Raw genomic sequence first — 22,158 nt, forward strand, 5'->3', positions numbered from 1 at the left:
AATGAAATATGTCAATGTCAGCTTGTTTATCAGTTTTAGTTGTCATTTGTCATTCTCATTTTGTCAGTCAATAAGCGTTGAAAATATAGGAAAAATTAAAAAATTGTAATGTTCTCGTAATTTTTTTTGTATATAATGACAAAAAATGAATTAAAAAACAACATAAATTTCGAAACGCAAAACGAATGCTCGTAAACTTTAAGCTGTGATTGATAACCTCTAAACACATGTACGGTAAAATAGTGTTGTTGCATTCTGTAGTTAGATTTAACAATTATACAGTTCGTCATTATCAAAAGCAAAAGACTCAAAGGCTGTTGGAATTTTTAGCCGATATGCCTAAACCAAACACGTCAAGAATAATGGACGCACAGCGTCAACGGCAGCAGATTTCCAAAAAGGCACAAAACTACGTACCCAGCACAATATATCTACAGGTAGTAGGTTCTGGTGCACGAGGCGTTCCCAATACATTATATCTCTTTACGGATCAAAAGCGGTAATGATTGTTCTTTCTATATTATTGCAACATATTTCATGTTATGATCTTTTTGTGTTTGAAAAGAGTGCCATTCGACATGAATCATGAGACAACATAGGCTACGTCTGATGCAATAAAACTTCTTAGTAATATTTATATCTGTAGTGTATTCATAATATCTCCTCAATAGTCAATATGAAACTTGTCCTCATACAAAAATATTTTTTTTGGTTTTTATTTTAACAAGTATATTTGACTACTTTTAGTTAGTAGAAATAGTAGTTGTAATACATTCCAATTAAACACAGTATGAATTAAATTCATCAAACATTTTGGTGGTGTGGAACATCATACAAGTAAATATATAGAAGAAAATTTTAGTTGTCATGCAGCCTTAAAGGATATTGATGCACTGTGCAATGGACAGCTCATGGTTGAAATGCTCTTTACTATTTTTTCCTCTCTTTTTATGCATAACAATAAAATATATTGACAGATATCTTTTTAACTGTGGTGAATCAACACAACGGTTAGCTCATGAGCACAAAGTGAAGTTAACAAGGTTAGACCATATTTTCATCACAAACAAGACATGGAAGAACATTGGTGGACTACCAGGTCTCTCACTAACTCTTCAAGATGTTGGAGTACCTAATATTACTTTACATGGTCCCGAAGGTTTGGTAAGATTTAATATTATTCTTTAGACTTTTTTTATTTGATAAATGTACCATAAGTAATTATTTATCTTTCCGTTAGAGAAAATAAAACATATGTTATTAAAACTAAGGATTTATTCCCTTGCTAAAATTATTAGGGAAATGTAAAATTGTATATCTTCTAATACACTCAGTCCCACTATGCTTTTGATATGTGTTAAAGTGAGCCTTATTATATTGCATCATAATCACGTTTCTTACGTAATAATATTAAAAAATATGTGGAATTATTAATATATGAGCCTATGGTAAAATAAATGCATGTTTTGTTTTAGGATGAACTTTATAAAGCCACCAAGAGGTTTGTCATAATGAAAGACATGAATGTAACATTAGCTCCATGCAGCCCGTCTGAAGATTTTGTTGATAATGTTATGACTGTTAAATATGTTTTATTGTAAGTAGAAATTATTTAAATAAATCAGTAAGACATTATTTTATGGTACACTAGCTGTCGCCCGTGACTCAGTCTGCGAGGAGCTAAAAATATAATTAGTAGCCTATGTTTTCTTCCAGATTGTATCCTACATTTATGCCAAATTTTAGTGAGATCCATGCAGCTATTCCGATACCTTCAAACAAACATCCATTTGAACATTCACAATTATATTATTAGTAAGAAGTAAGATTATCAATATCTGTAGATGTAATAGTAAGATTTTGTTTACATGTTTTAGATGTTTATTCAAATCAAAATTTGACACATATTGTGTATTTCAGACGGCCGGAGAATATTCTAAAACCAGATCTAAATCCGGCGAAGAAACCTAAGCTAAGTAGTGACACAACAAGTGCAGCATTTGAGGAATTCATACATGATGAAACTGATTACTACAATCCTGATATACGGAATATGGAGGAAAAGAAAAATAATAATTTTAAACAAAAAAATAAATCACCAGAAAAAGGTATGATTCATATTAAGCACTCCTCCTTAAATACTTCTTGCTATTTTTTATATTCATCTGTACAGTAAATGTATAAATTGAAAAAAAAAATTATGATACTGGTCGCTTAAAAAATAAAAAAATAGTTCTCTATATCTGTTCAATTTGAAATAATAAAATTGATATCATTTTAGTTTAAAGACTGGCAGTCCATGTTTTTCTTTAAACAGAATTAACCTTTTCAGAAACTGTAAGGAAAAAGGCTGAAAGGGCATTACATGAACTTGAAGGGAAATCTCAATGTACAGTGGCTTATATTTGTACTTTAAAGGTAGAAAATGTGCAATTTTGTTCATATCAAGAAATTTACTGCAATTGTTTTATATGATTTTTTTTAATTGTTTCTTATTAAAAAATGTACTTATATCTTACTAATATTATCAATGCGAATGTTTGGATGGATGGATGGATGTTTGTTTAAAAGGTATCTCCAGAATGGCTGAACGGATCTCGATGAAATTTGGCATACATAGAACATAGTCTGGAAGAACACATAAGCTACTAATTGTATTCTGTAATTCCGCGCGGACGGAATCGCGGACGACAACTAGTTTAAAATGAAATAAAATCAAAAAACTATTAGATACACATTTCATTTATAAAATATAACAATAATACTTTCAGAAAAGGCTCGGCACATTAGATTTAGCAAAATGTGTAGAAAAAGGAGTAAAACCGGGACCATTGTTAGGGCAACTTAAAAGTGGACATGATGTCATATTGCCTGATGGTACTCATGTTAAATCTAAAGATGTTAAAACACCAGATGATCCAGGACCTGTATTTATTGGTAAGTATTAAAGCTAGCCAAATTTTAACCGAGCTCCCTTCTACATTGTCAAACGTAAAAAGACATAATTTTTCGAAAAAAGAATGTAGACTGGATAATATCTTAGGTATCACATGAGTGCAACTATTTTGCTATCTTGCTAATATAATAAATGTAAAAGTATGGATGGATGTTTGTTAGAAGGTATCTTCAGAACGGCTGTATTTATCTTGCTGAAATTTGGCATAGATGTAGAACTTGAAGAACACATACTACTAATTAAGAGGTTTTTAATCCGCGCAGACGACGGCTAGTAGTGATTTAATTTGACTTTTGACTAAAATTGCTCATTTCTTCAGTCATTATGGTTACAAGATTGAGTTAAATTTTTACTCGTAATTTATTTAATCTTTTTTCAGTGCTAGAAGTGCCAGATATATCGTACCTTAATGTGGATGATTTCTCTTCGCATTACAATAATGGACATAATTCTGTGGAGAACATACCTGTCGTTGTTGTTCATTTTACACCTCCACATGTCTTTCGTCATCCAATGTAAGTTGTGTGAGAAAATGTATTTTGTTACAAATGTAATTAGGAAAGCCGTGGCATTAGACAGGAGAAATATCTTTTTTCTGTATATCCCTTCTTCTGTCTATGTTTTAGCAAATACTTGGTAACTTGCTGGGTTACTTTTAATATAACAAATTTAAAAGGATTAAATCGATTTCAGTTACCGAATGTTCATATCAAAGTTTGGTCCGACAACCCACCATTTGGTTCTAAACGAGGATAACACGTGCCTGGGGTCTGAGGCGGTGCACCGTACTCAGCACCGGCTGCATGTGCTGGATGCAGACGTGTTCCCATTGCTGCGCGACGCCAGCATACCAGCAATGTGGAAGTCTCAGCCTCCCACTGAAGGGATTGTGGGAAAAGCTAACTGTCTAGAGGAACTTAAAAATAGAGTAAGTTTTATAACAGATTAAGTGACAAAAATCTTTTTATTTAAATCAATTAAAAAAAATGAAGTTTTTTATAAAAACAATTTTTTTTTTAAATTATAGTTACAGAGGTAATAATTTATCACTTATAATTTGATTCAGATTGCTTTCGCCCAGTTTCAAAATATAATAAGAATGGAAGAGACAATTAAGGATAATATAACAGAATGCCCGGAGACAAAGTATGACTTCATGACGGGCAGAACTCTCACAATGTTTCATTTGAGGCCGAAAAAATGTCTCGATAGGTATGTATATAGTCTGAATATTATTTATTTTGTATTCTAATTGTTTTAAATGAAAGTACTTATGTATAAATATAATTTATACCTTTGACAAATAGGTTAAAGTATAGGTTATTAATTACTAGATTTTTTTTAATCCGCGCGAACAAAATCACGCGAAATTGTTAGAAATCTTTATGTTGTTCGACAATCAAAACCCATGATATCATTTATTTCCATACATTCTCTCATTTTATACTTTGTATTTTTTTTATATCATAAGGTGGCAAAAGAGCGAGCGGCCACCTGAGATCGCTGAAATAGCGAAGTGACCGTTGCCCATAGACATGCGCAATTGCATATGTGTTGCCTACCATATATAATAAACAACCTGTATAATAATCAACTTATTTTCAGATCAGCGGAACCAAAGCTTCACGTCCAAGACTACATCAAGGAGACAATGGAAGTGGAAGGTTTCTCTAAAAGTCTAGAACAGTATCGGGAGATTGTAAGCAAGATGGGATCTAAAAAAGAAATGTTCAAAGCCGAATACCCTAAAGTGATATTCCTCGGTACGGGTTCCTGTATACCCAGCAAGACGAGGAATACAAGTGCTATTGTTATACAAATAGAGTAAGTATAGTGAATTACTGTCGAAACAACACAACTCACACCATAACTAAGAGGGGTAGGCAGAGACCATCGCTTCTTTAGTACAAAACATCTATACTAATATAAAAAACGAAAGTTTTGACTGTCTGTTGTGATGTGTAATGAATAAACTCCGAAATACTGTTATGTAAAATTCTTTCACTGTTGAGGAGCTACACTGTCCCTGGGACAGTTGTCTGGATAACATAGGGTATAATTAATTCAGCGCAGACTAAGTCGCAGGCAATTGCTAGTTTACCATAAAATGATGAGATTTTAATAAGTTTTTAAAGATTCATGGTATATATTCATATAGTCATAGGAAATGATATTTGTATGAAGTTAATAAAACTTTGGATAGTTGTAAAATATAACTAATAAGTTTCTAATCTTTTTAATAGAATAATTATTTTGTGTATTTTTTTTTATAAAAGATGTTATAAGTTAATAGATATCATAAAGGTAATATGTATTGTTGCAGTGAAAACAGGTCGATGTTGTTAGACTGCGGGGAGGGCACGTTCGGGCAACTTGTACGATTCTTCGGCCCCAAGCGAGTTAACAACTTCCTAAGAACACTCAGAGCTATATACATCTCACATTTGCACGCTGATCATCATATGGGTAAGACGATTTAGTTAATTAAACCTATTTTTAACAAATTTAATGGAGCTTTATTATACTGTGGTAAGCATTCTTTCATTCATTCAAGTAACATGCATTTGCCATATCGCTCTTATAATTAAAATATGTAACTATTTTCATTACAGTCAAAGATATTTGAGTATTGAAGTAAAGCAAATGTATACCTACCATTAGATATCGTAATATTTTTACTGGTTTTATTCTTAAAGTTAACCTTTGCGTCGCCTATAGGTCTTATAGGAGTGCTGCAGGCGCGGCGCGAGGCGTTTTCTGATCAGAGCCGAGTGCCGTACGAGCCTGTGCAGCTTCTCGCGCCAGGACAGATCGTCACCTGGCTGCTCCTCTACGACCAGCAGTTTGAGAGCATACGCGACGATTACGCGTTGATTACCAATCAGAGCTTGGTGAGTATTGCACAAGGACGTATGTATACGTAAATTGTACATTTACAAATGTACTTAAGATTTTTTTTTTTCAAAATTGTGTTAAATTTTTTTATCTACAAATCTCAGCCATCTCTTATTAATAGTTTTTTTTTCATCTATATAAATATGGAGAGTAATTGATTGTTAACCTGTTTTTACAGCTAGAGGCGAAGTCAAACTCTTTAGGTACAGAGATGACGCCAGCGTCACTATCTCGTATCGGCGTACAGCACATCCGCACCTGTCTTGTGTCGCACTGCCCCAACGCATTCGGGGTTGCCATTGACGTGGACGGGAAGCACAAGATCACCTACTCCGGCGATACCATACCTTGCAAGGAACTCGTTACTATCGGTTAGTAGCGTTTGAAAGGTTAAATGTAGAAATACGACACAGATACGTGTTTTTTTTTCAAGAAGTTGTTTTTTATACTATAAGGTGGCAACCTAAATTCGTTGAAATAGCAGAGACTCAGTTGTTTTTAATATATTAATTGTACACTGACCATATTAGCTATTAACGTCATAGTTGTTTCTTACCACAATTTCATTTCTTGTTTACATTATGCCAGTACAGTAGGAAAGCAGCGCTGGACGGGCATATTTGTAACACTGGTGCCAGTTAGTGTTTACATTATTCCAGTTGTATGCCAGATTTAACTAGACATTATGTGCGGTATGTATAGGACAAAACTCGACTCTGCTGATCCATGAAGCGACAATGGAGGACGAATTAGCGGAGGAGGCGCGCATCAAGATGCATTCGACCACATCTCAGGCGATACAAATCGGTCGCGAGATGAACGCCAAGTACACTGTACTGACACACTTCAGTCAGCGCTATGCGCGTCTGCCAAGACTCAGCGCACACATACTTCATGACAACACCAGCGTGGGAGTCGCATTTGATAACATGCAGGTTGGTGATGTCACTACTAAAAACTACACCTAGTCATAAGATATGTAAAACCTACACATACTTACAAAACGCCATAAAAGAAAAAAACTTGACAGCTGCAATAATGAGGTTTTGCAGCTGTCAAGTTTTTTTCTTTGCTTTTTTGACGTTGACAATAGGGCGCTAGTGAGCTGTGTTGCAATCTATTTTACTAATAAAAGACTGATAGACATTGATTTTTTACTAAATATACTTAAATTTAATATAATTGATAACAATTCATATTAACTTGATAAATATTAAAGATTAATTTAATTGAAAAATTGTGATTTTATTTATTCTATTAAAATGTAATGTCATTTATATTTACGTAATACGTATAAAAAAAAATTGAATATGTTTACAGATAAGGATGAAGGATTTAGAGTTATTGCCGTACATGTACGCGCCGCTGCAACTGATGTTCGCGGAGCACTGTGTCGAGTTAGAAGTGAAAGCGGCACATCGAGCGCGCAGGCGCGAGCGCGGCACCGGCAGCCCGCCACCTGCCGGTAAACACATACACTACTCACTACCCGGTAGCACGCCGCCCGCGACGGACGTCTCCACTCCCGCCACACCGGCGACGACATCTAACGACAGCGACAAACAACTTGACTCAATAGATGACGTAACCGAACAAACAAACGATCAGTGTAAAATTGTAGAAACTAAATTGGAAAGTAGTTAGCTTCTATTTAACTGTTTATGTGCCTTTTACTTGTGTATATAAAGTTGTGATTGTTATATGCAGAGTATATAAAATTGTATTTCGTTTTCAAATATTTTTGCATTATATTCATGGTACGAATTGATGTTATTTTCTCATTTTGAATTTCAAACTAATTTTATATATTTTGTATAAATCAAATGTAATGTAGCTTGTGTAGAACACAACAAAATAATATTTAGTTTATATTGTAAGTCTGATAAAAGTTGATTTTAAATTATTTTTTCCTGTTAGTTTTACGAATAAGGAAACGTAGTAGCAAAAATATCATTTTCTTTCATCTTATTATATAATTTTAGTTTTTACTGACAATTATTGTTGTAAAAGTTGTTTTGTTTCATTTTAAGATTAATAAAAATGTATGTTATTTTTAAACATTGTTTCTTTTATTAAGTTTTGACTACCCTCCATAGGCGACCCAAAAAATATCCAATTATAAAAAGATGCCATACCGACGTTGCGACTTAAGCACTTTCTCTGCCGAATTTAAATAGCTTATTTTAGTTACAAAAATTCGAATGTTCATTTCAGTACGCATAAGCGTAACTTCAATCAAAGGACGTCAGCAAATCTCTTGCCCTGGCCCGGGACGTACACAAAGTAAGACATTTTTATTTACATCTTAAGAAAATTGTGCGAATGGATGAATGTGAAATTTGACATCGCTAATTTTAATTTTTACGTTTTAATAATATTACTTTGAAATACATTTATTGCAGGAACAAATGGTAAAGGGCAACCTTCGCCTATTTATCGGACGACTGACGCACGAGCATCGGACAGATTCAGTCGGATATCAAATTGTAAGTTTTGGTGCCATTCTGTTTAAGAGCCCATATTTACTAGTAATGGTTACTTTAGATTACTCTTAGGTATAAATGACAATTGAGTTTGGAGTTGTGAACGGCAATAACGTCGTTCATATATTTAAGTATTTTATAGTATAGTAACTATGCTAGTATGTATGTAAGCTTAATCTTATCAATTTTGTTTACTTTTAGTAACTAAATTCGGCACACCAATACGCGATCATAGCGCGTCGTCGACGAGGAGCGTGGAACATCGCAGACCGTACCGGCCCGCCTCAGCCGAGTCTAGTCGTGGCGCTATAAGTAACATACAGTTTGTTACACACGTATCTGTATATTAGACGAAAATATTTCTTCTCTGGAGAGATGTAACGCTTCGATGGATGGGTCGTAGGATTTGGTTTATTTAATGCACGTCTTGTGTGACCTCTCAGTGGTCACTTAGCTATTTTAGGGATAACTGGTTGCTGCTCTTTATTAATTTGTAATTGAAATTAAAAATAATCGTGTTTCAGCTCGCGATAGGAGCGCGTCGTCGAGCAAAAGTACAGGATCACGAGGACACAATCAGACCACTTTCCCAGCTACTTGCGCTATAAATAAAAGTAACATATCTATATATTACAGGACTTGTTTATCGTTACCGTAATTTTACGAAATTTCAATACTATAATAAAACACATTAAATCTTAGTTTTTTCCAGACTATGAGAAATAAAGGAACGACATTTTACTTTTAGCCCAAGAATGAAAATTTATATACAATTATGTCGTATTATTTTTCAATGCTCCGATTGTGTATTATTTTTTTTAGGACCACAAATAAAAAATAAAGTTGAGGCAATTCGCACACCCGAACGAATCAGGAGTGTGAATTTTATAAAGGGTTTGTATCCTTATTAACTAACTTTATTTTAATAAAAAAAATTAATTTATATTGAAGAGGAAGTTTTTTTTTAATTTTCGTTTCTTTTCCGTAATATTCCAGCTCGAGGCGCGTGTACCACGTTTCTTAGCTCCAATCTTCCAGATAGACCCAGAACTAGGTCTAATCTACTCAACCGTGTTGCAAGTAGTAAGTTGTATTCTATCTTCATATTGATCCAAAATAAAACAATCCCAAAAAATATAATATCTGCCTAACCCTCAGTAGTACGACCGTGAGTGTGTTAAAAACACAGTAAATTGCATAAAGCAAGCATAAGGACAATTAAAATTTTAAACATTCTTCATAATTCTTCTCTAATTCACATTGCAGCCACAATTTCTAACAACAGTCAGAGGCGTTTTGTGCCATCAGGAGTTACAAACTTACCAACCAAACTACCAAGGCCAACCAATATGGGTAGGTAAATGTTGCCAGTTACCACTGAGGAATGTAAAAATCTTTTCTCTCTCGTTCTCTTTATTTTTTTTGGTTGTTTCAGTTCAAAGCATAGAATCTCGTCCTCGATTTAATTGTAGTCCAAGAATAGAAAGAACAAACATCACCGCCAAGAAAGTTCCTTCAGGTAAATCTATATATATAAAAGAAAGTCGTGTTAGTTACACTATTTATAACTTAAGAACGGCTTTACCGATATGGCTGAAAATTGGTGAGGAGGTAGCTTAGAGCCAGGAGACGGATATAGGATACTATTTATTAATTTTTTTTTCGAATTTATGCCTTGCAGAGTTGCTTTTTATTTAACTTACTAATATTATTAATGCGAATGTTTAGATGGATGTGATGTGAATGGATGGGTGGGTGGGCTACACTAATTAATTTTTTTTATATATCCACCCGGACGGAGTCGCGGGCGACAACTAGTATTTTAAATAAATATGAAAATAAGAAAATCTTTATTGAATACTATAATAATATGTATTTGCAGAAAATCTTAAAATGAAAAATAAATTTTCATGTAAACTTAGCGAAAAAACTAATCTTAACCAGAGTTTGCAAAACGTGAGCATAAAAAAAGGTAAATCAAATTTTAATTAAAATAAAATAATAATTAAAATTTGATTAGTGTGAATTATCGTAACCTATTTTTTATTTCAATTACAGTATTTACTCCTGTTAACGAACAGAATATACAAGAAAAGCAAACGAGGAGAAGAAATCAGATTGAAACACTTAAAAATACATTTTGCAGGGAAGCCCCTGATATATCAGCTTTAACAACTAATTGTTCGTTTGTAATTCGTAATTTAAATTATAAAATCCCTCTGAATTTCTTCTTTGTTATGTTGCAGGATGTACCACAATGTTTTCCTTCGCCTTAGAAATGTCAGATGTTGTTTTTAAATGTACATATGACATTTAAAAAAAACATTTTTACATGGCGGGAATCAATCCCAGACGTTTACTACCCACTGCGCTACCGATGTTCACGATAAAAGAATCAGTAGCTATTAAAAACTGTAATTCCTTAACTAAAATGTTGATTATTTTTAGATTCAAGTTCCGCTAGTAAAAGGTACAAACCACAATTAGAGGATATCAAGAGTTCATATTTACTTTTGAATAAAAAGAATGTCATTAATAGAAATATTGATAATGTTATAAGCAATGGTAATTATTTATCTTAATCATAAATTATTTATGAGCGAAATTAAGACATCGACATTTTTTTTATTGTTAGGAAGAAAATCCGACACTGCCGGTGTACTGGCGCAACATTAGCCTTACTAAAAGGTCGACGTTTATGTCCCCTAACTATTCATTCTGACACTGGATTTTGTAATGAAAGCCATTCGCGCCAAATGATTCAAACTAATAATGTCTAAAAGTATAGATTTGGAGAGGAATTTAAATATGTTGGCGGCACGGAAGATCGCACAAGTTGCATAGACTACAATTTTAGGCGTAGCAAGGCTTAAATCAGTGGTTCCCAAACTTATTTTGTCTACTGCCCACTTTGAGGACAAATATTTATTTAGTGCCCCCATATTTTCACATATTTAAAAACCACTATAATTTCAAATTAAATTTATTATTGTGACCTATATATGTATATTAACGGAGAATTCCAAATGAAACTTTTACTATAACCCGCAACTTGAGACCTGCAGCGCCCACTAGGGGGCGTTATCGCCCACTTTAGGAAAAACTGGCTTAAATGGACGAGCTTGAGCAAAAAGATTTAAGCGAATAATATAAATTGTTTATTTTTAATTATTTCAGATTCAAAAAAAATATCAAAGCCAGAACCATTAAATGAAATGAAAAGGAGAGAACAATTAATTAAAGCAAGAGAGAAATACAAAAGTAAAAAATACTGGAATGAGTCGAGTATGTCTTTGAAATTCTTTTACTAATTTATATTGTGTTAGATTAATTTTTCAAGATGATATCATTTTACAACAAAATTGTCAGTCAACAATGTGTTAAACAACATAATGTAATAGTTTTTGTACTAATATTTTAACACATCTATTTTTTTAAATACAAATAAGAAGATTGGCCATATTGTTGTGTATCAGTGTTATGAGTCTCCCACGATAAATGTAATGTCTCATAGTTTTATATAAATAATAAAATATCTGTAAGTATTGAAATAGTTTTCATTTGTACATGCAATGTCCAATAACCTCTGTTACAAAAATCGATATTTTTTTTGTAAAAAATCCCTTATCCCTTAAGAATATTTATAATTCGCAACAAAAAAGTTTATAATGTTACACATATTTGACTTAATCTTTGGTATGGTAAATTGTTTAATTCACCAATGAGAAGAACCTTTTTTTAAAAAATAATTGGGTACAATTAAAACAACATTGTAATAATTTGCAAACGTCTTGTTAATAAAAGAATTAAAATATTAACCATGTTATAACTATTTACTAGTGCGTAATATATAGAATGAAGTTATAATAAAATGAAATGGAGTGTAATTATATAGTGTAATTATGGAGTGTAATTATAGTCTATGATCGTTATGTTTTTATTCTAATGAATAATTAACTTGTTACAGAATACAGATGCATTGAAGGTCTCAATTGGATATCATGGAAATGAAACATCTCTGTTTGTATTTATCTATTTAATTGAAGTGACGCTTTCAAGTGTATTTTGCAATTTTTATAATGAAGTTACGAGCATAATAATAAAAAAATTGAAAAATACTTTTACTCTTTTGAACTTGATCCTCCTTTCCCATCTTTATCCTTCTGCTTCTTGTCATCTTTTTCTTCTTTGTCTTTCTTGATTGTAGACATAGCATTGCGTATGGCCTCACTCTGGGGATCAACTCCTGGTAAGTTTTCAAGTACGCTTTGTAGAAAAGCAGGATCATTCATTACTTCAGCATATTCCTCCGGCACATCCATACTCTCTTCAGCTTGAGGAGCCTCTTGTTGCATACTCATCTCCATAGCTAATGCAATTTGTTCTTCTTCAGACAGTTCCATGGCTTCCCTACCAAGAGACATGGCCAGAGCTCTTTCCATGCCTGTGTTTTGCGCTTCTCCTGTGTTACCCTCAGTCATTTCAGTATCAGTGTTGGCTTGTTGCCTTCGCGTCTCCTCTTCCTGGCGTTGTCTTTGTTCTTCCATAGACACACGCAGTGCTAGAGCAAGCTCAGGATCTTCGTTAGGATCAACACCGAATTCAAATGGCGACAAGCCTGAACCTGAAGGACCGGCGCCATCGCCTCCAATCAAAGGACTTGAAATCAAAGCCTCCGACAAAACAACACACCCTCCAGCTGGAACTGATACTAAGTGACTACCTCCAGATGCATTGTCTTTCCCATTAAGAGTGTTAATAAAAGATACCAACAAAGGATTATTTTCAGCGTCTTCGCCAAAAGAAATGACATCGCAATTTACTTTTTCTTTCTTTAATCTTTTTGCGAGTTTCACTAGTTCCTTTTCGTCTGTGTTGATAGGGGAACCAACAAAGACGACTATACGCATCTTATGGTTTTTACCTTGGCGATGTTTCAAAGCTAAGTGAGCAATTCTAATGCCAGTCAACAAATTGATGTTCCCATTTGGCTGCACACGGTGCAGTTTAGACAAAATGCGACCGACATCGCTAGTAAGCGTCGCAAGTACTTCAACGTTGGCAAGGGTAAGTAGACCTACATTGTTTTCGGGGTTTGACCGAGTCCTGGAATGACATACCAAATTTACAGCATCTTGCTGAGCTTGCAATCTTGTCGGAAGAAAATCACCGTTTCTCATGTAGTCACTGTTGTCCACACATATCATAGTACTTTCCAAAACCATTTTGCTTAAAGTTTATTTACTGTTTTTATAATTGATTAAGATTTCTTGTGAGAAACAAATTGTGCTGTATAATTCCTCCTTCACAGATTATGACACATTTGTCATACGTGTGTCAAAAAAAATATTGTAGAGTACATAAATGTCAAGACTTGATTTATTTTCTTTGTGATCCAGTTAAAATTGCTTGATTAATTCGTTAAAGCTATTTGACTAAATTTTAATTAATTTTTAAATTGTGAAATAAAATAAATTACAGTTTAATTAAATAATATCCGTTGATCAAAATATGATTCGGAACGTCTAATATAGTCTGTGCAACTGCAACCTATCAAATTATTCCGTAACCTTTTCCTTGGTAAATTTCGGATTATTCCCGAATAACCATGGCTTTCGGAGACTATCCAAAAGAATATAACCCAGCGGTTCACGGGCCATACGATCCGGCTCGCTATTATGGAAAACGTAAGTGATTGCAGGAGATTTTGGCCTTGTGTACAACACGATTAGATTATGTAATTTTAGAATTTGATGTTTTTCAGCTGATACTCCTTTCGGTCAGCTTAAGCTGAATGAGATTGGAGCATGGTTTGGACGCAGAAACAAGACACCATCCGCTTTAATGGGCGCTTGCAGCAGAGGTAATATTTTAATTCTAATTTTTTAAGGTTATCGGGTGTAATTAGAAAACATTGCTAGTCATAAAAGGCGTACGAAGCATTAACTTGCCACTATAATTTAATTCATTTCAACAGCCTGGTGGAGGTGGCAACACAAATATGTGCAGCCTAAGAGGGTTGGTATGGCCCCATTCTTCCAGCTGCTTGTCGGATCAATGACTTTCTTCTATGTTATCAACTACGGAAAGATGAGTAAGTATGGACAAGAATTAAGACCTTCTGTTTGTGTGAATTTGCACATGCAATAGCTATGCATGCACCTACCACTAAAGCTGTGTTGAGGGTCTGATTTTGCATTTCAAAAAGATTTAGGCATCTATTACTTTGAACTATTTACAATTGTTATGGTCCCAACAAGATAATTTTTAATTTAACATATAAAAAGCCATTGAATCCTAGACCCTGGTAGAACCAAGACGAGCACAAGAGAGCAAAATCAATCCTGATGTAAAACTAGCTATTGTAGTGTAAAATCCCCTTATCATTTTTATAAACCTGGACTTTAAAGATTCCCTTTCAAAAGAACATTTATTTTTATTACATACAAAATTTACATAATCAAATTTTGTTACTTTTCAGAGCACCACAGGAATTACAAATACCACTAAACTGTACCCAGATGGTTATAGAGTGAGACATCATGTTTTCAATTATATACATGGTGTTAGAAACTTTTGTCTGCTTTAGATCCATTGTTCTGTTCTTACAAAATAAAATAGTTTAAAAAAAAATTGTGCTTATTTACCTCATTGTTTCTTTTATTTATCACCACTTAACTAACAATTCTAAAAAACTGTTTTTTACAGTGAATAATAGATATTACAGGTCATATAATATGATATCAAAATATTTAAAGGGAGATGGATATACCCTTGAGTGTAAATTGAGCAAGAACACTTACCAATAATAAGCTCAAGTTAGAACCAAGTAGTGTATTCTAAAATTCAAACTATGGCAGAAAGCTACATTTACCTACACATTTGGAATTTTCCATTCAAAAGTGGTACATCTTTCTATGAGACTCATAAGAGAATTGTAATCTCAGGTACTTTTAAGTTATCTTGGGTTATTCTACAGTTAATCTGTGTGCGTACCCAAGATTGAAGATGAAGGATATTACTAAGGTAAATAAGAAAAACAATTTATGAAAAATATTTACTTAAATACAATAATAATTTAGTCTATTGCATACACACATCATTCACAAGAACATGCAAATCACTTCAAATGCAAATATCCCTGATCACCAGGACCATCTGACAAAGGCTTCAGGGATATTAGAGCTTCTATCACATTTTGTCTTGAGAACAATTTCAGCTGAAAATAAATAAAATAATATTAGAATACCCTTTTATTTTATATACCAGTCTTGTAATTTTTTAAAATAATATAATTGCTTTCGCGGCCAATAGGCAAATATAAGTTTTTAGATAATAATAGCTGCACAGAAGATAGTTCTTGGTTAAACACGAGGTAGCAGTATGCCGGGGGAAGGTACTGCAGAGCAACCCAAGGACCTTGGACAGCCAATTTATTTAAAAGAATTAAACATACTATCTTTTCCCATTAAAGAATTTTATATATTACAGAATTGCTCAATAATAATTTTATTGCACAATTTGATGTTATATTTTTAAAGGGTAATTCAGATTGCACTTTGTTATATTTAAAACGATGTAATAAAAGTACAGAAAAAATCTTACCTATTGAACTACTACATTACAAATCAGATCTGCCCATGTATTTAGGCTTTAACTCTTCTATTCTTTTAATAAAATCTGTCTTTTCTATACAGCCGTCGCAAACTTCATCCCAATCATTGAGAATCTTCTTCAAGTCACGGACCTTCAGTTTCTTTAAATCCACATTGTTAAGATCAATTTGCTTATCAAACCGTAAGTCACAGATTTGAGCATCTTTTTTCCGTAACTTTTCACAGATCTTGTCTGCAGGCATAGACCAACTGAGAGGTTTCGACAACTCTCCTAAGATGCCGGTAGCCGATTCTTCCAAACCTCCTAAGTAGTAACAGAACCTGTTTTCTTTGTTCTTTGAACCTTTACAGAACTTTTTGAACTCGGCCTCGATTTTTTTCGGATCATTTTTCACATTATCAGATAACGTGGCTGCGAATTTCTCTACTGTTTTAACACAAACCTCGCATTCGCCTTCCTTTAATGCAAGGGTTATTTGTAGTACTGCTGCGAAAAGTAATAAATTAATACTTAATTTATACATTATGATGTTATTTCCGAACTTAAATCCAACGTTTATTTGAGTAACCACTGTTTAAGCAACCTAGAAATCGCAAAACTAGAATGAAAATGCTATAATAGAAGAATCTCGTCCATTTATGAAATTGAAGACGTTGACAGCTTTACTTGGCTTGACGTGATTGGTGCACGTTTCGAGACGTTTTGTTACCATTATTGGAAATTATAGGTATGTTAAGTTTTGCACAAAGTTATGTTTTTTACTTCTTTGTTTTTAATAGACATAGGAGATTTAAAATTAGCTAACTTTGACTAATGTTGATAAACTTTATACGATAGATTTGAGCAAAGACTACATAAAAGATTTGATTTGAATAAACCGTGCTCCTTGCAAAGTTTTAATTTTGGCAATACAATGTCAAATGTCATTCTCACGTCGTCATGGAAACAACATGTGTTTATCAATATTTCACACGATTTGAATTACTTATTATTCAATTGTTTAATCGATGTTAAAGTTGGTTTATATGTGATTGAAGATGTTGTCTCTCAAGCCGGAACTAAAAAGTAATCCAAAAGGGGTCCTAGAACCGTACATTACGACTTTACAAAGTGAGTCGAAAATGGCAAGGAAACAAGCCTTTCAAAAAATAAATTATGAGATATTTGAGAATCCACTAAGCGAAGGTTGTGATTTTACTATTATCTTTCCTGAGATATACGCTTATGTCCTGAAAGGATTCTCGGATCCTTCAGAAGGATGTAGAGAAATGAGTATCGTAATTATCTCAAACTTCATTGAACACTTGCCACTTAATGATTATTATTTGACATACATATTACCTGTGATAGTTCGGCGTATTGGCTGCGCAGAGATTGTTGAAGAATCAGAAGAAGTTCGTCTTTTGCTAATAGAGTTAGTTCATAAAATATTAATCAAATATAAAAATACCCAGCTACTGACATCTTTTTTTAATGATTTCACAAGTATTTTAACAAAGACAAGTACAGATCCATTTCCTAAAGTGAAACTGGAAACGTGTGAATGTATAATTTTGTTATCTAAAATTATTGACAGAGAATTTCATTTGCAATGTGAAAGTTTTATAAAGCCAGTGCTATCAAACTTTGCACATCAGCATTTCAGAGTTCGTGTTGCCGCAATAAGAGCTATAGGTGAGTTAAGAAGTTTAGTTTAAAAACAAATAAATTGTTCTATTCTTACTATATCAGCTGGAATGCCTAGTATATTTTAACTCAACATATAATAAAACATATAAGGGTTGTAATCATTTTCATCACATAAGTATAAATTTTCAGGTGCCATAGTAATAAGTGGTAATGCTAAATGTTTTGAATTATCGATAACTCCAATGGCAGAGAAACTCTTTGACGAGAACACTCAAGTTCGAATGCAAGTCACTCTGGAAGTTGGTAACTGGATGATGAAATATAAAGACAGATATTCTTTTTGGCATCGCATGATACCACTGATGCTTACCAGGTTATTATATTATTATTATTGATTTAATTAAATAACACTAATGTATTTATTCATGAAATCAAAAGTGCAGTCCTGAGTACAATCTAGTTTATTTGTCCCCAAATTTTATTCAATAAATTTTTATTTTACTATTATTATAAATATTATAAATGCGAATGTTTAGATGGATGGATGGATGTTTGTTACAAGGTATCTCCCATATGGCTTAATGGATCTTGGTGAAATTTAGCACAGATGTAGAGTATAATCTGGAAGAATGCATAGGCTTTTAATTAAAATACATATGTGTGTAATTGCGTGTGGACAGAGGTCCGGCTGACAACTAGTGTGATAAACGTTATACCAATTCCTCTAGTTTGAGTGATGTAATGGCTGACATAAGAACAACAGCAATAAAACTTTGGTCTGAAATCGGACTCCAATACTTGGAAGAGAATGAGGAAGATTTGAAAAAGAAACTGGACTTCCTTAAAGATGTACCGACACACTACCCTGATGTGAAGCGACCAAACTTTGGCTGCAGGTGTCTGGTACAGACTAATATTGGCAAAATTGTACCTGCTATTGGGAAAGGTTTGTTATTTTTATTATACAAAATGGCCAGTATTTTACTTTGTGTCTTTTGTTGGCCCATTGATGTGAAATACCATGACCCTATCTTTTTAGCTTTAAATGGCGGCTAAAAATTCTGGCACTGGCGAATATTATTTAAAAAAAAAGTTATGATTCCAAATTAAATTAAATTTTTTGTACAAGGCGCAGAGTGCCTTATGCACAGCGACATTATAATTCATTTTTTATGCGTCTTGAATATTTATTTTGTTTGATTTGAAATTGTAGACGTCACAAATATTCTTTGCAGAAATGGATGGATGGCAATCTGACGCTCGATTGCGGGTAGCACAGCTGTTGTGCTGGCTGGTGCTGTGTGCGGAGGAAGGCGCCACGCAGCACGCCAACGCCATCGTAAAGATTCTGATGCGGGGCGCTGCTGACGAGGATGCACGCGTTGTGCTTGAGGTAAGTACACTAGATAAGCCAATACATCTGGATCCTTCAGTCTGATTCGTTTATATTTTATGATGACTATTAATCCTTGATAATTTTGACGTATTTCATAAGTATAGATATTATGAAGAGCTTAATGCTGTTTAAAGTGCTTTCGTAATTCCAGCTGATGATCTATGCTAGGGTAAGTGGGGTAGCTACCAATATATGGTCTTATTCAAAGTAGTTTTATATCTATTTTACATTTTTAAATTCCCAGGAGAGCGAAGCGGCAACCCATCACTCCCCAGCCCTCCTAGTGGCGACCAAGATTATATTTATGCATTGTATTACTGCATGTCTTGTAGATAAAACGCGCTGCTGAGTTGTTCGGTTACTTCATAATGCCGGAGACTTGGTGGCCGCTGCTGGAGGCTGACGTGGACGGCTGGCCGGCGCTCACCGTCATCACCAACATCCTTAAGGGCTCTAAGCCCGAGCTAGTGAAGGGGAAAGTCATGAAGGAACTCTGCAAGGAGTTGGCTGATCCTGATAGATGTAGAGTTAGGAAGGTAAGGATATGTTTGGATTTATTCTTTACGAAAATAGTCTTATCCGTACTTATTATATAAATTCGAATGTGTGGATGGGTGGATGGATGGATGTTTGTTTGAAGGTATTTCCAGAACGGTTGAACTGATCCCGCTGAAATTTGGCATATATGTAGAACATAGAATGGAAAGACACTTAGGCTACTAATTAAGTTCTTTTTTTCCGCTAGTATTTAAAGAAATAATAAATTCTTAATTCATATTTGTGACTCAGCTGAATAGGATCTCTTTCAGAATGAAAACAGAAATTGTTTTTTCCAGCCTAAATACCAAAGTAATTTGGTGCACGTGACGGAAGCTCTAATGTCTTTATGTGGTCAGGACTGCGCCCCGGTCTATGAGGATCTCTTTATTATCAATTTTACAGTGTACGCCATGCCTTACGATGATAAGATGCAGTTTCTGGCTCTGTGTAAGTATTTGGTATTTGAAGCTTGAAGTTTTGTAAATGAATTATAGTTAAAAATATGTTTTTTTTATAGCAAATCTAGATAAACTGCGTCAACTAGAGGATTGTGGTCGGACATTGACCACTTTATATGACAAACACATTCGTCGTATTCTGGTTGATATCACAAGTGATGCACTCACTTGGACGCTGCTGACCCCAGATCGCTGCCTGCTTGAATGTGTGCTGCTTAACGCGGGTAAGAGGCACTATGTAGCCGTGAGGTTTCACTATAGAAAAAATCCGTAGAAAAAACGTAATTTGGATACAATCCAAGGATAACTATGATATTGTATAGATTTATCTAATATCTATCCTTCTTTAACTAACAAATACATGAAATTTTAACATTTATATGACAATAATTTAGTATTTTACGTTAAAATGAAAGAGGATATTTCCCCTTCCTTTGCATCCCCTCCTCCAGATTTAAGACATTGAATCCAAAAATGGATATGTATCTGCGTTACCCAGGCTATGCAATGGGCAGTCAATTGCACCTCCTGGCGCCGTTGCTGCGGGAGTGCCTCGCCACGCCGCAGGTAGACCCCGAGGTGAAGCTGAAGGTGTTCACAGCACTCTCCACGGTGTTGCTGCGCAGACAGACTAACTTTAGTAAATGTGACACTGACAAGTTGGAGTCTTTTCTCAAGATTGTTATTGAAGGTATGTCTGACAAGAAAAACTATAAATCAGTCAATCGTAATAGGACGCCTAAAGTCATTTTACCTTTTGTATGTATCTGGATGTTGAGTTGAATCTATGTTTTTACGACGGAGCCTAATCTTTGTTTTTTGTTATTATAGAGATAATAGTGCCGAATTTAGTGTGGGCTCCGGGGAGAACAGCGGAGGCGATCCGTACTGCGGCGGCCGCCTGTCTCTGCTCCGCGCTACAAGACGACCCTCAGACATGCCTTGACGACAAGGGCGCTGACGGGGATGCTAACGATAAGGTGACTTTAAGTTTAATTGCTTCGGAAAAATAGAAAACTTAAATGTTAGGCCACAAACATGCTTTCATAATATTTAAAGGAACTTTCCTTTGCATTATATTGCAGTGCTAACGCTGGTAAGAGAAAATAAATATGAAAAATTAGTTTTTCTTATAATAAATATAATAATGTATGTTTATACATTATTCGTATTTTCATTGTAGAAGGTAAACTTATTCCCGAGCAAAGAATGTCTGGAGCCGCTACTGGAGCGCGTGGTGCCGCTAGTGTGCGCTGCGGCGGACGACAACAGCGCCCTCACCCGCCAGCACGCACTGCGCGCCGCCGCATGTCTCGCCACACTCGCCGCCACACGGGGATGCTTCACGTCTGAACTGCTGCATAAGATGTACTTTGGTTAGTATTGATTTTTCTGGATATTTTCAATTAATATAATATCATAAATATATAAGAAAATAATGGGAGAATATTAGTGAAATTATACGTTTTAGCGATCAAAATTGAATTGCGTTTTTATTCTGTTTTTAATTCTTCTTTACTATATTAATGTTTATTATATCGAATAGTTATTTGTCAAAGTAAACTTGGCAATTATGTATTTCATAGAAAAAAATTAACCGCCGAAAATAAAGATTCATACATTTTTAAGACACTTTAATGGATGGATGTTTTTCTTAATTTACCAGTGGTGTTGAAGCGTTTGGACGACAGTAGCGACAAGGTGCGTTCGTTCGCAGTGCGCACGGTGCGTACGCTGTTCTCACAGCGGCCACGCCCATACGACACGGTCGTGTTCGGGGCGCATGTCGACGCCCTCTACAGCGCCATGCTCATACATCTCGATGATCCTGATGAGGAATTCCGTAAAGAAATGCTCGGTATGATGTTCCACTGCCGAACAAAATATAAAAAAAAGATTGCTGTCTATGATAATCTTTAAAACAATGTTTCACTTGTTTCAGCTGCTCTTATCGCTCTTAGCGACGTCGATCCTCATCTTCTTATCAAGAAAGTGAAGGCAAATATACATCTGTATAGAAACAAGGCCGCCTATGAGAGCCTTTCTAGTAATATTGAGAATATGTTGAAATAGGTTTTCTGTTAGTTTATTTTTAAATTTAATTAATAAAGAGAATGTTATGTTGATTTAATATATTGTTTTTATTTAAATTATAAGTACCTTTAATTATATCTACTATCTATT

The 22,158-nt window shown here is 34.3% G+C and overlaps 5 protein-coding genes across 5 annotated transcripts; 3 read left to right on the forward strand and 2 right to left on the reverse strand.

Moving 5' to 3' along the window:
* Positions 1-40: 40 nt before the first annotated feature.
* Positions 41-11,540, forward strand: RNaseZ (ribonuclease Z; the record flags this gene model as incomplete). Its single annotated transcript, XM_013313528.1, has 28 exons — positions 41-229; positions 331-499; positions 978-1,164; positions 1,476-1,597; positions 1,921-2,108; positions 2,318-2,418; positions 2,772-2,937; positions 3,336-3,471; positions 3,650-3,884; positions 4,023-4,168; positions 4,562-4,780; positions 5,280-5,422; positions 5,675-5,847; positions 6,030-6,222; positions 6,554-6,786; positions 7,172-7,316; positions 8,066-8,134; positions 8,254-8,337; positions 8,536-8,646; positions 8,859-8,948; positions 9,157-9,228; positions 9,331-9,417; positions 9,601-9,687; positions 9,770-9,853; positions 10,217-10,306; positions 10,393-10,515; positions 10,783-10,899; positions 11,512-11,540. Coding segments are annotated over exons 2-28 (3,594 nt in total), but the record flags the coding sequence as incomplete, so codon positions are not given.
* An 815-nt stretch (positions 11,541-12,355) lies between these two features.
* Positions 12,356-13,664, reverse strand: Rpn10 (regulatory particle non-ATPase 10). The gene has a single exon (XM_013313864.1). It carries the CDS (start codon positions 13,557-13,559, stop codon positions 12,456-12,458), a length of 1,104 nt encoding a protein of 367 aa, XP_013169318.1. The 5' UTR covers positions 13,560-13,664; the 3' UTR covers positions 12,356-12,455.
* A 207-nt stretch (positions 13,665-13,871) lies between these two features.
* Positions 13,872-14,980, forward strand: ATPsynF (ATP synthase, subunit F). The gene is given in 4 exon segments (NM_001312547.1): positions 13,872-14,021; positions 14,099-14,197; positions 14,312-14,428; positions 14,816-14,980. Coding segments are annotated over 4 exon segments (324 nt in total). The 5' UTR covers positions 13,872-13,942; the 3' UTR covers positions 14,845-14,980.
* A 397-nt stretch (positions 14,981-15,377) lies between these two features.
* On the reverse strand, positions 15,378-16,601 carry Manf (mesencephalic astrocyte-derived neurotrophic factor). Its single transcript, NM_001312513.1, is given in 2 exon segments — positions 15,378-15,553; positions 15,940-16,601. A coding segment is annotated over 1 exon segment (519 nt). The 5' UTR covers positions 16,475-16,601; the 3' UTR covers positions 15,378-15,553; positions 15,940-15,955.
* Positions 16,602-16,885: 284 nt separating this feature from the next.
* On the forward strand, positions 16,886-22,098 carry Dnaaf5 (dynein axonemal assembly factor 5). The gene is made up of 12 exons (XM_013314096.1): positions 16,886-17,625; positions 17,770-17,953; positions 18,309-18,526; positions 18,816-18,973; positions 19,309-19,512; positions 19,813-19,963; positions 20,034-20,198; positions 20,474-20,665; positions 20,806-20,954; positions 21,158-21,350; positions 21,641-21,832; positions 21,917-22,098. Exons 1-12 carry the CDS (start codon positions 16,989-16,991, stop codon positions 22,045-22,047), a joined length of 2,574 nt encoding a protein of 857 aa, XP_013169550.1. The 5' UTR covers positions 16,886-16,988; the 3' UTR covers positions 22,048-22,098.
* Positions 22,099-22,158: the final 60 nt, after the last annotated feature.

The sequence above is a fragment of the Papilio xuthus genome, unplaced genomic scaffold, assembly GCF_000836235.2.
Source record: "Papilio xuthus unplaced genomic scaffold, Pxut_1.1 DF827542.1, whole genome shotgun sequence".
Classification (NCBI taxonomy): domain Eukaryota; kingdom Metazoa; phylum Arthropoda; class Insecta; order Lepidoptera; family Papilionidae; genus Papilio; species Papilio xuthus.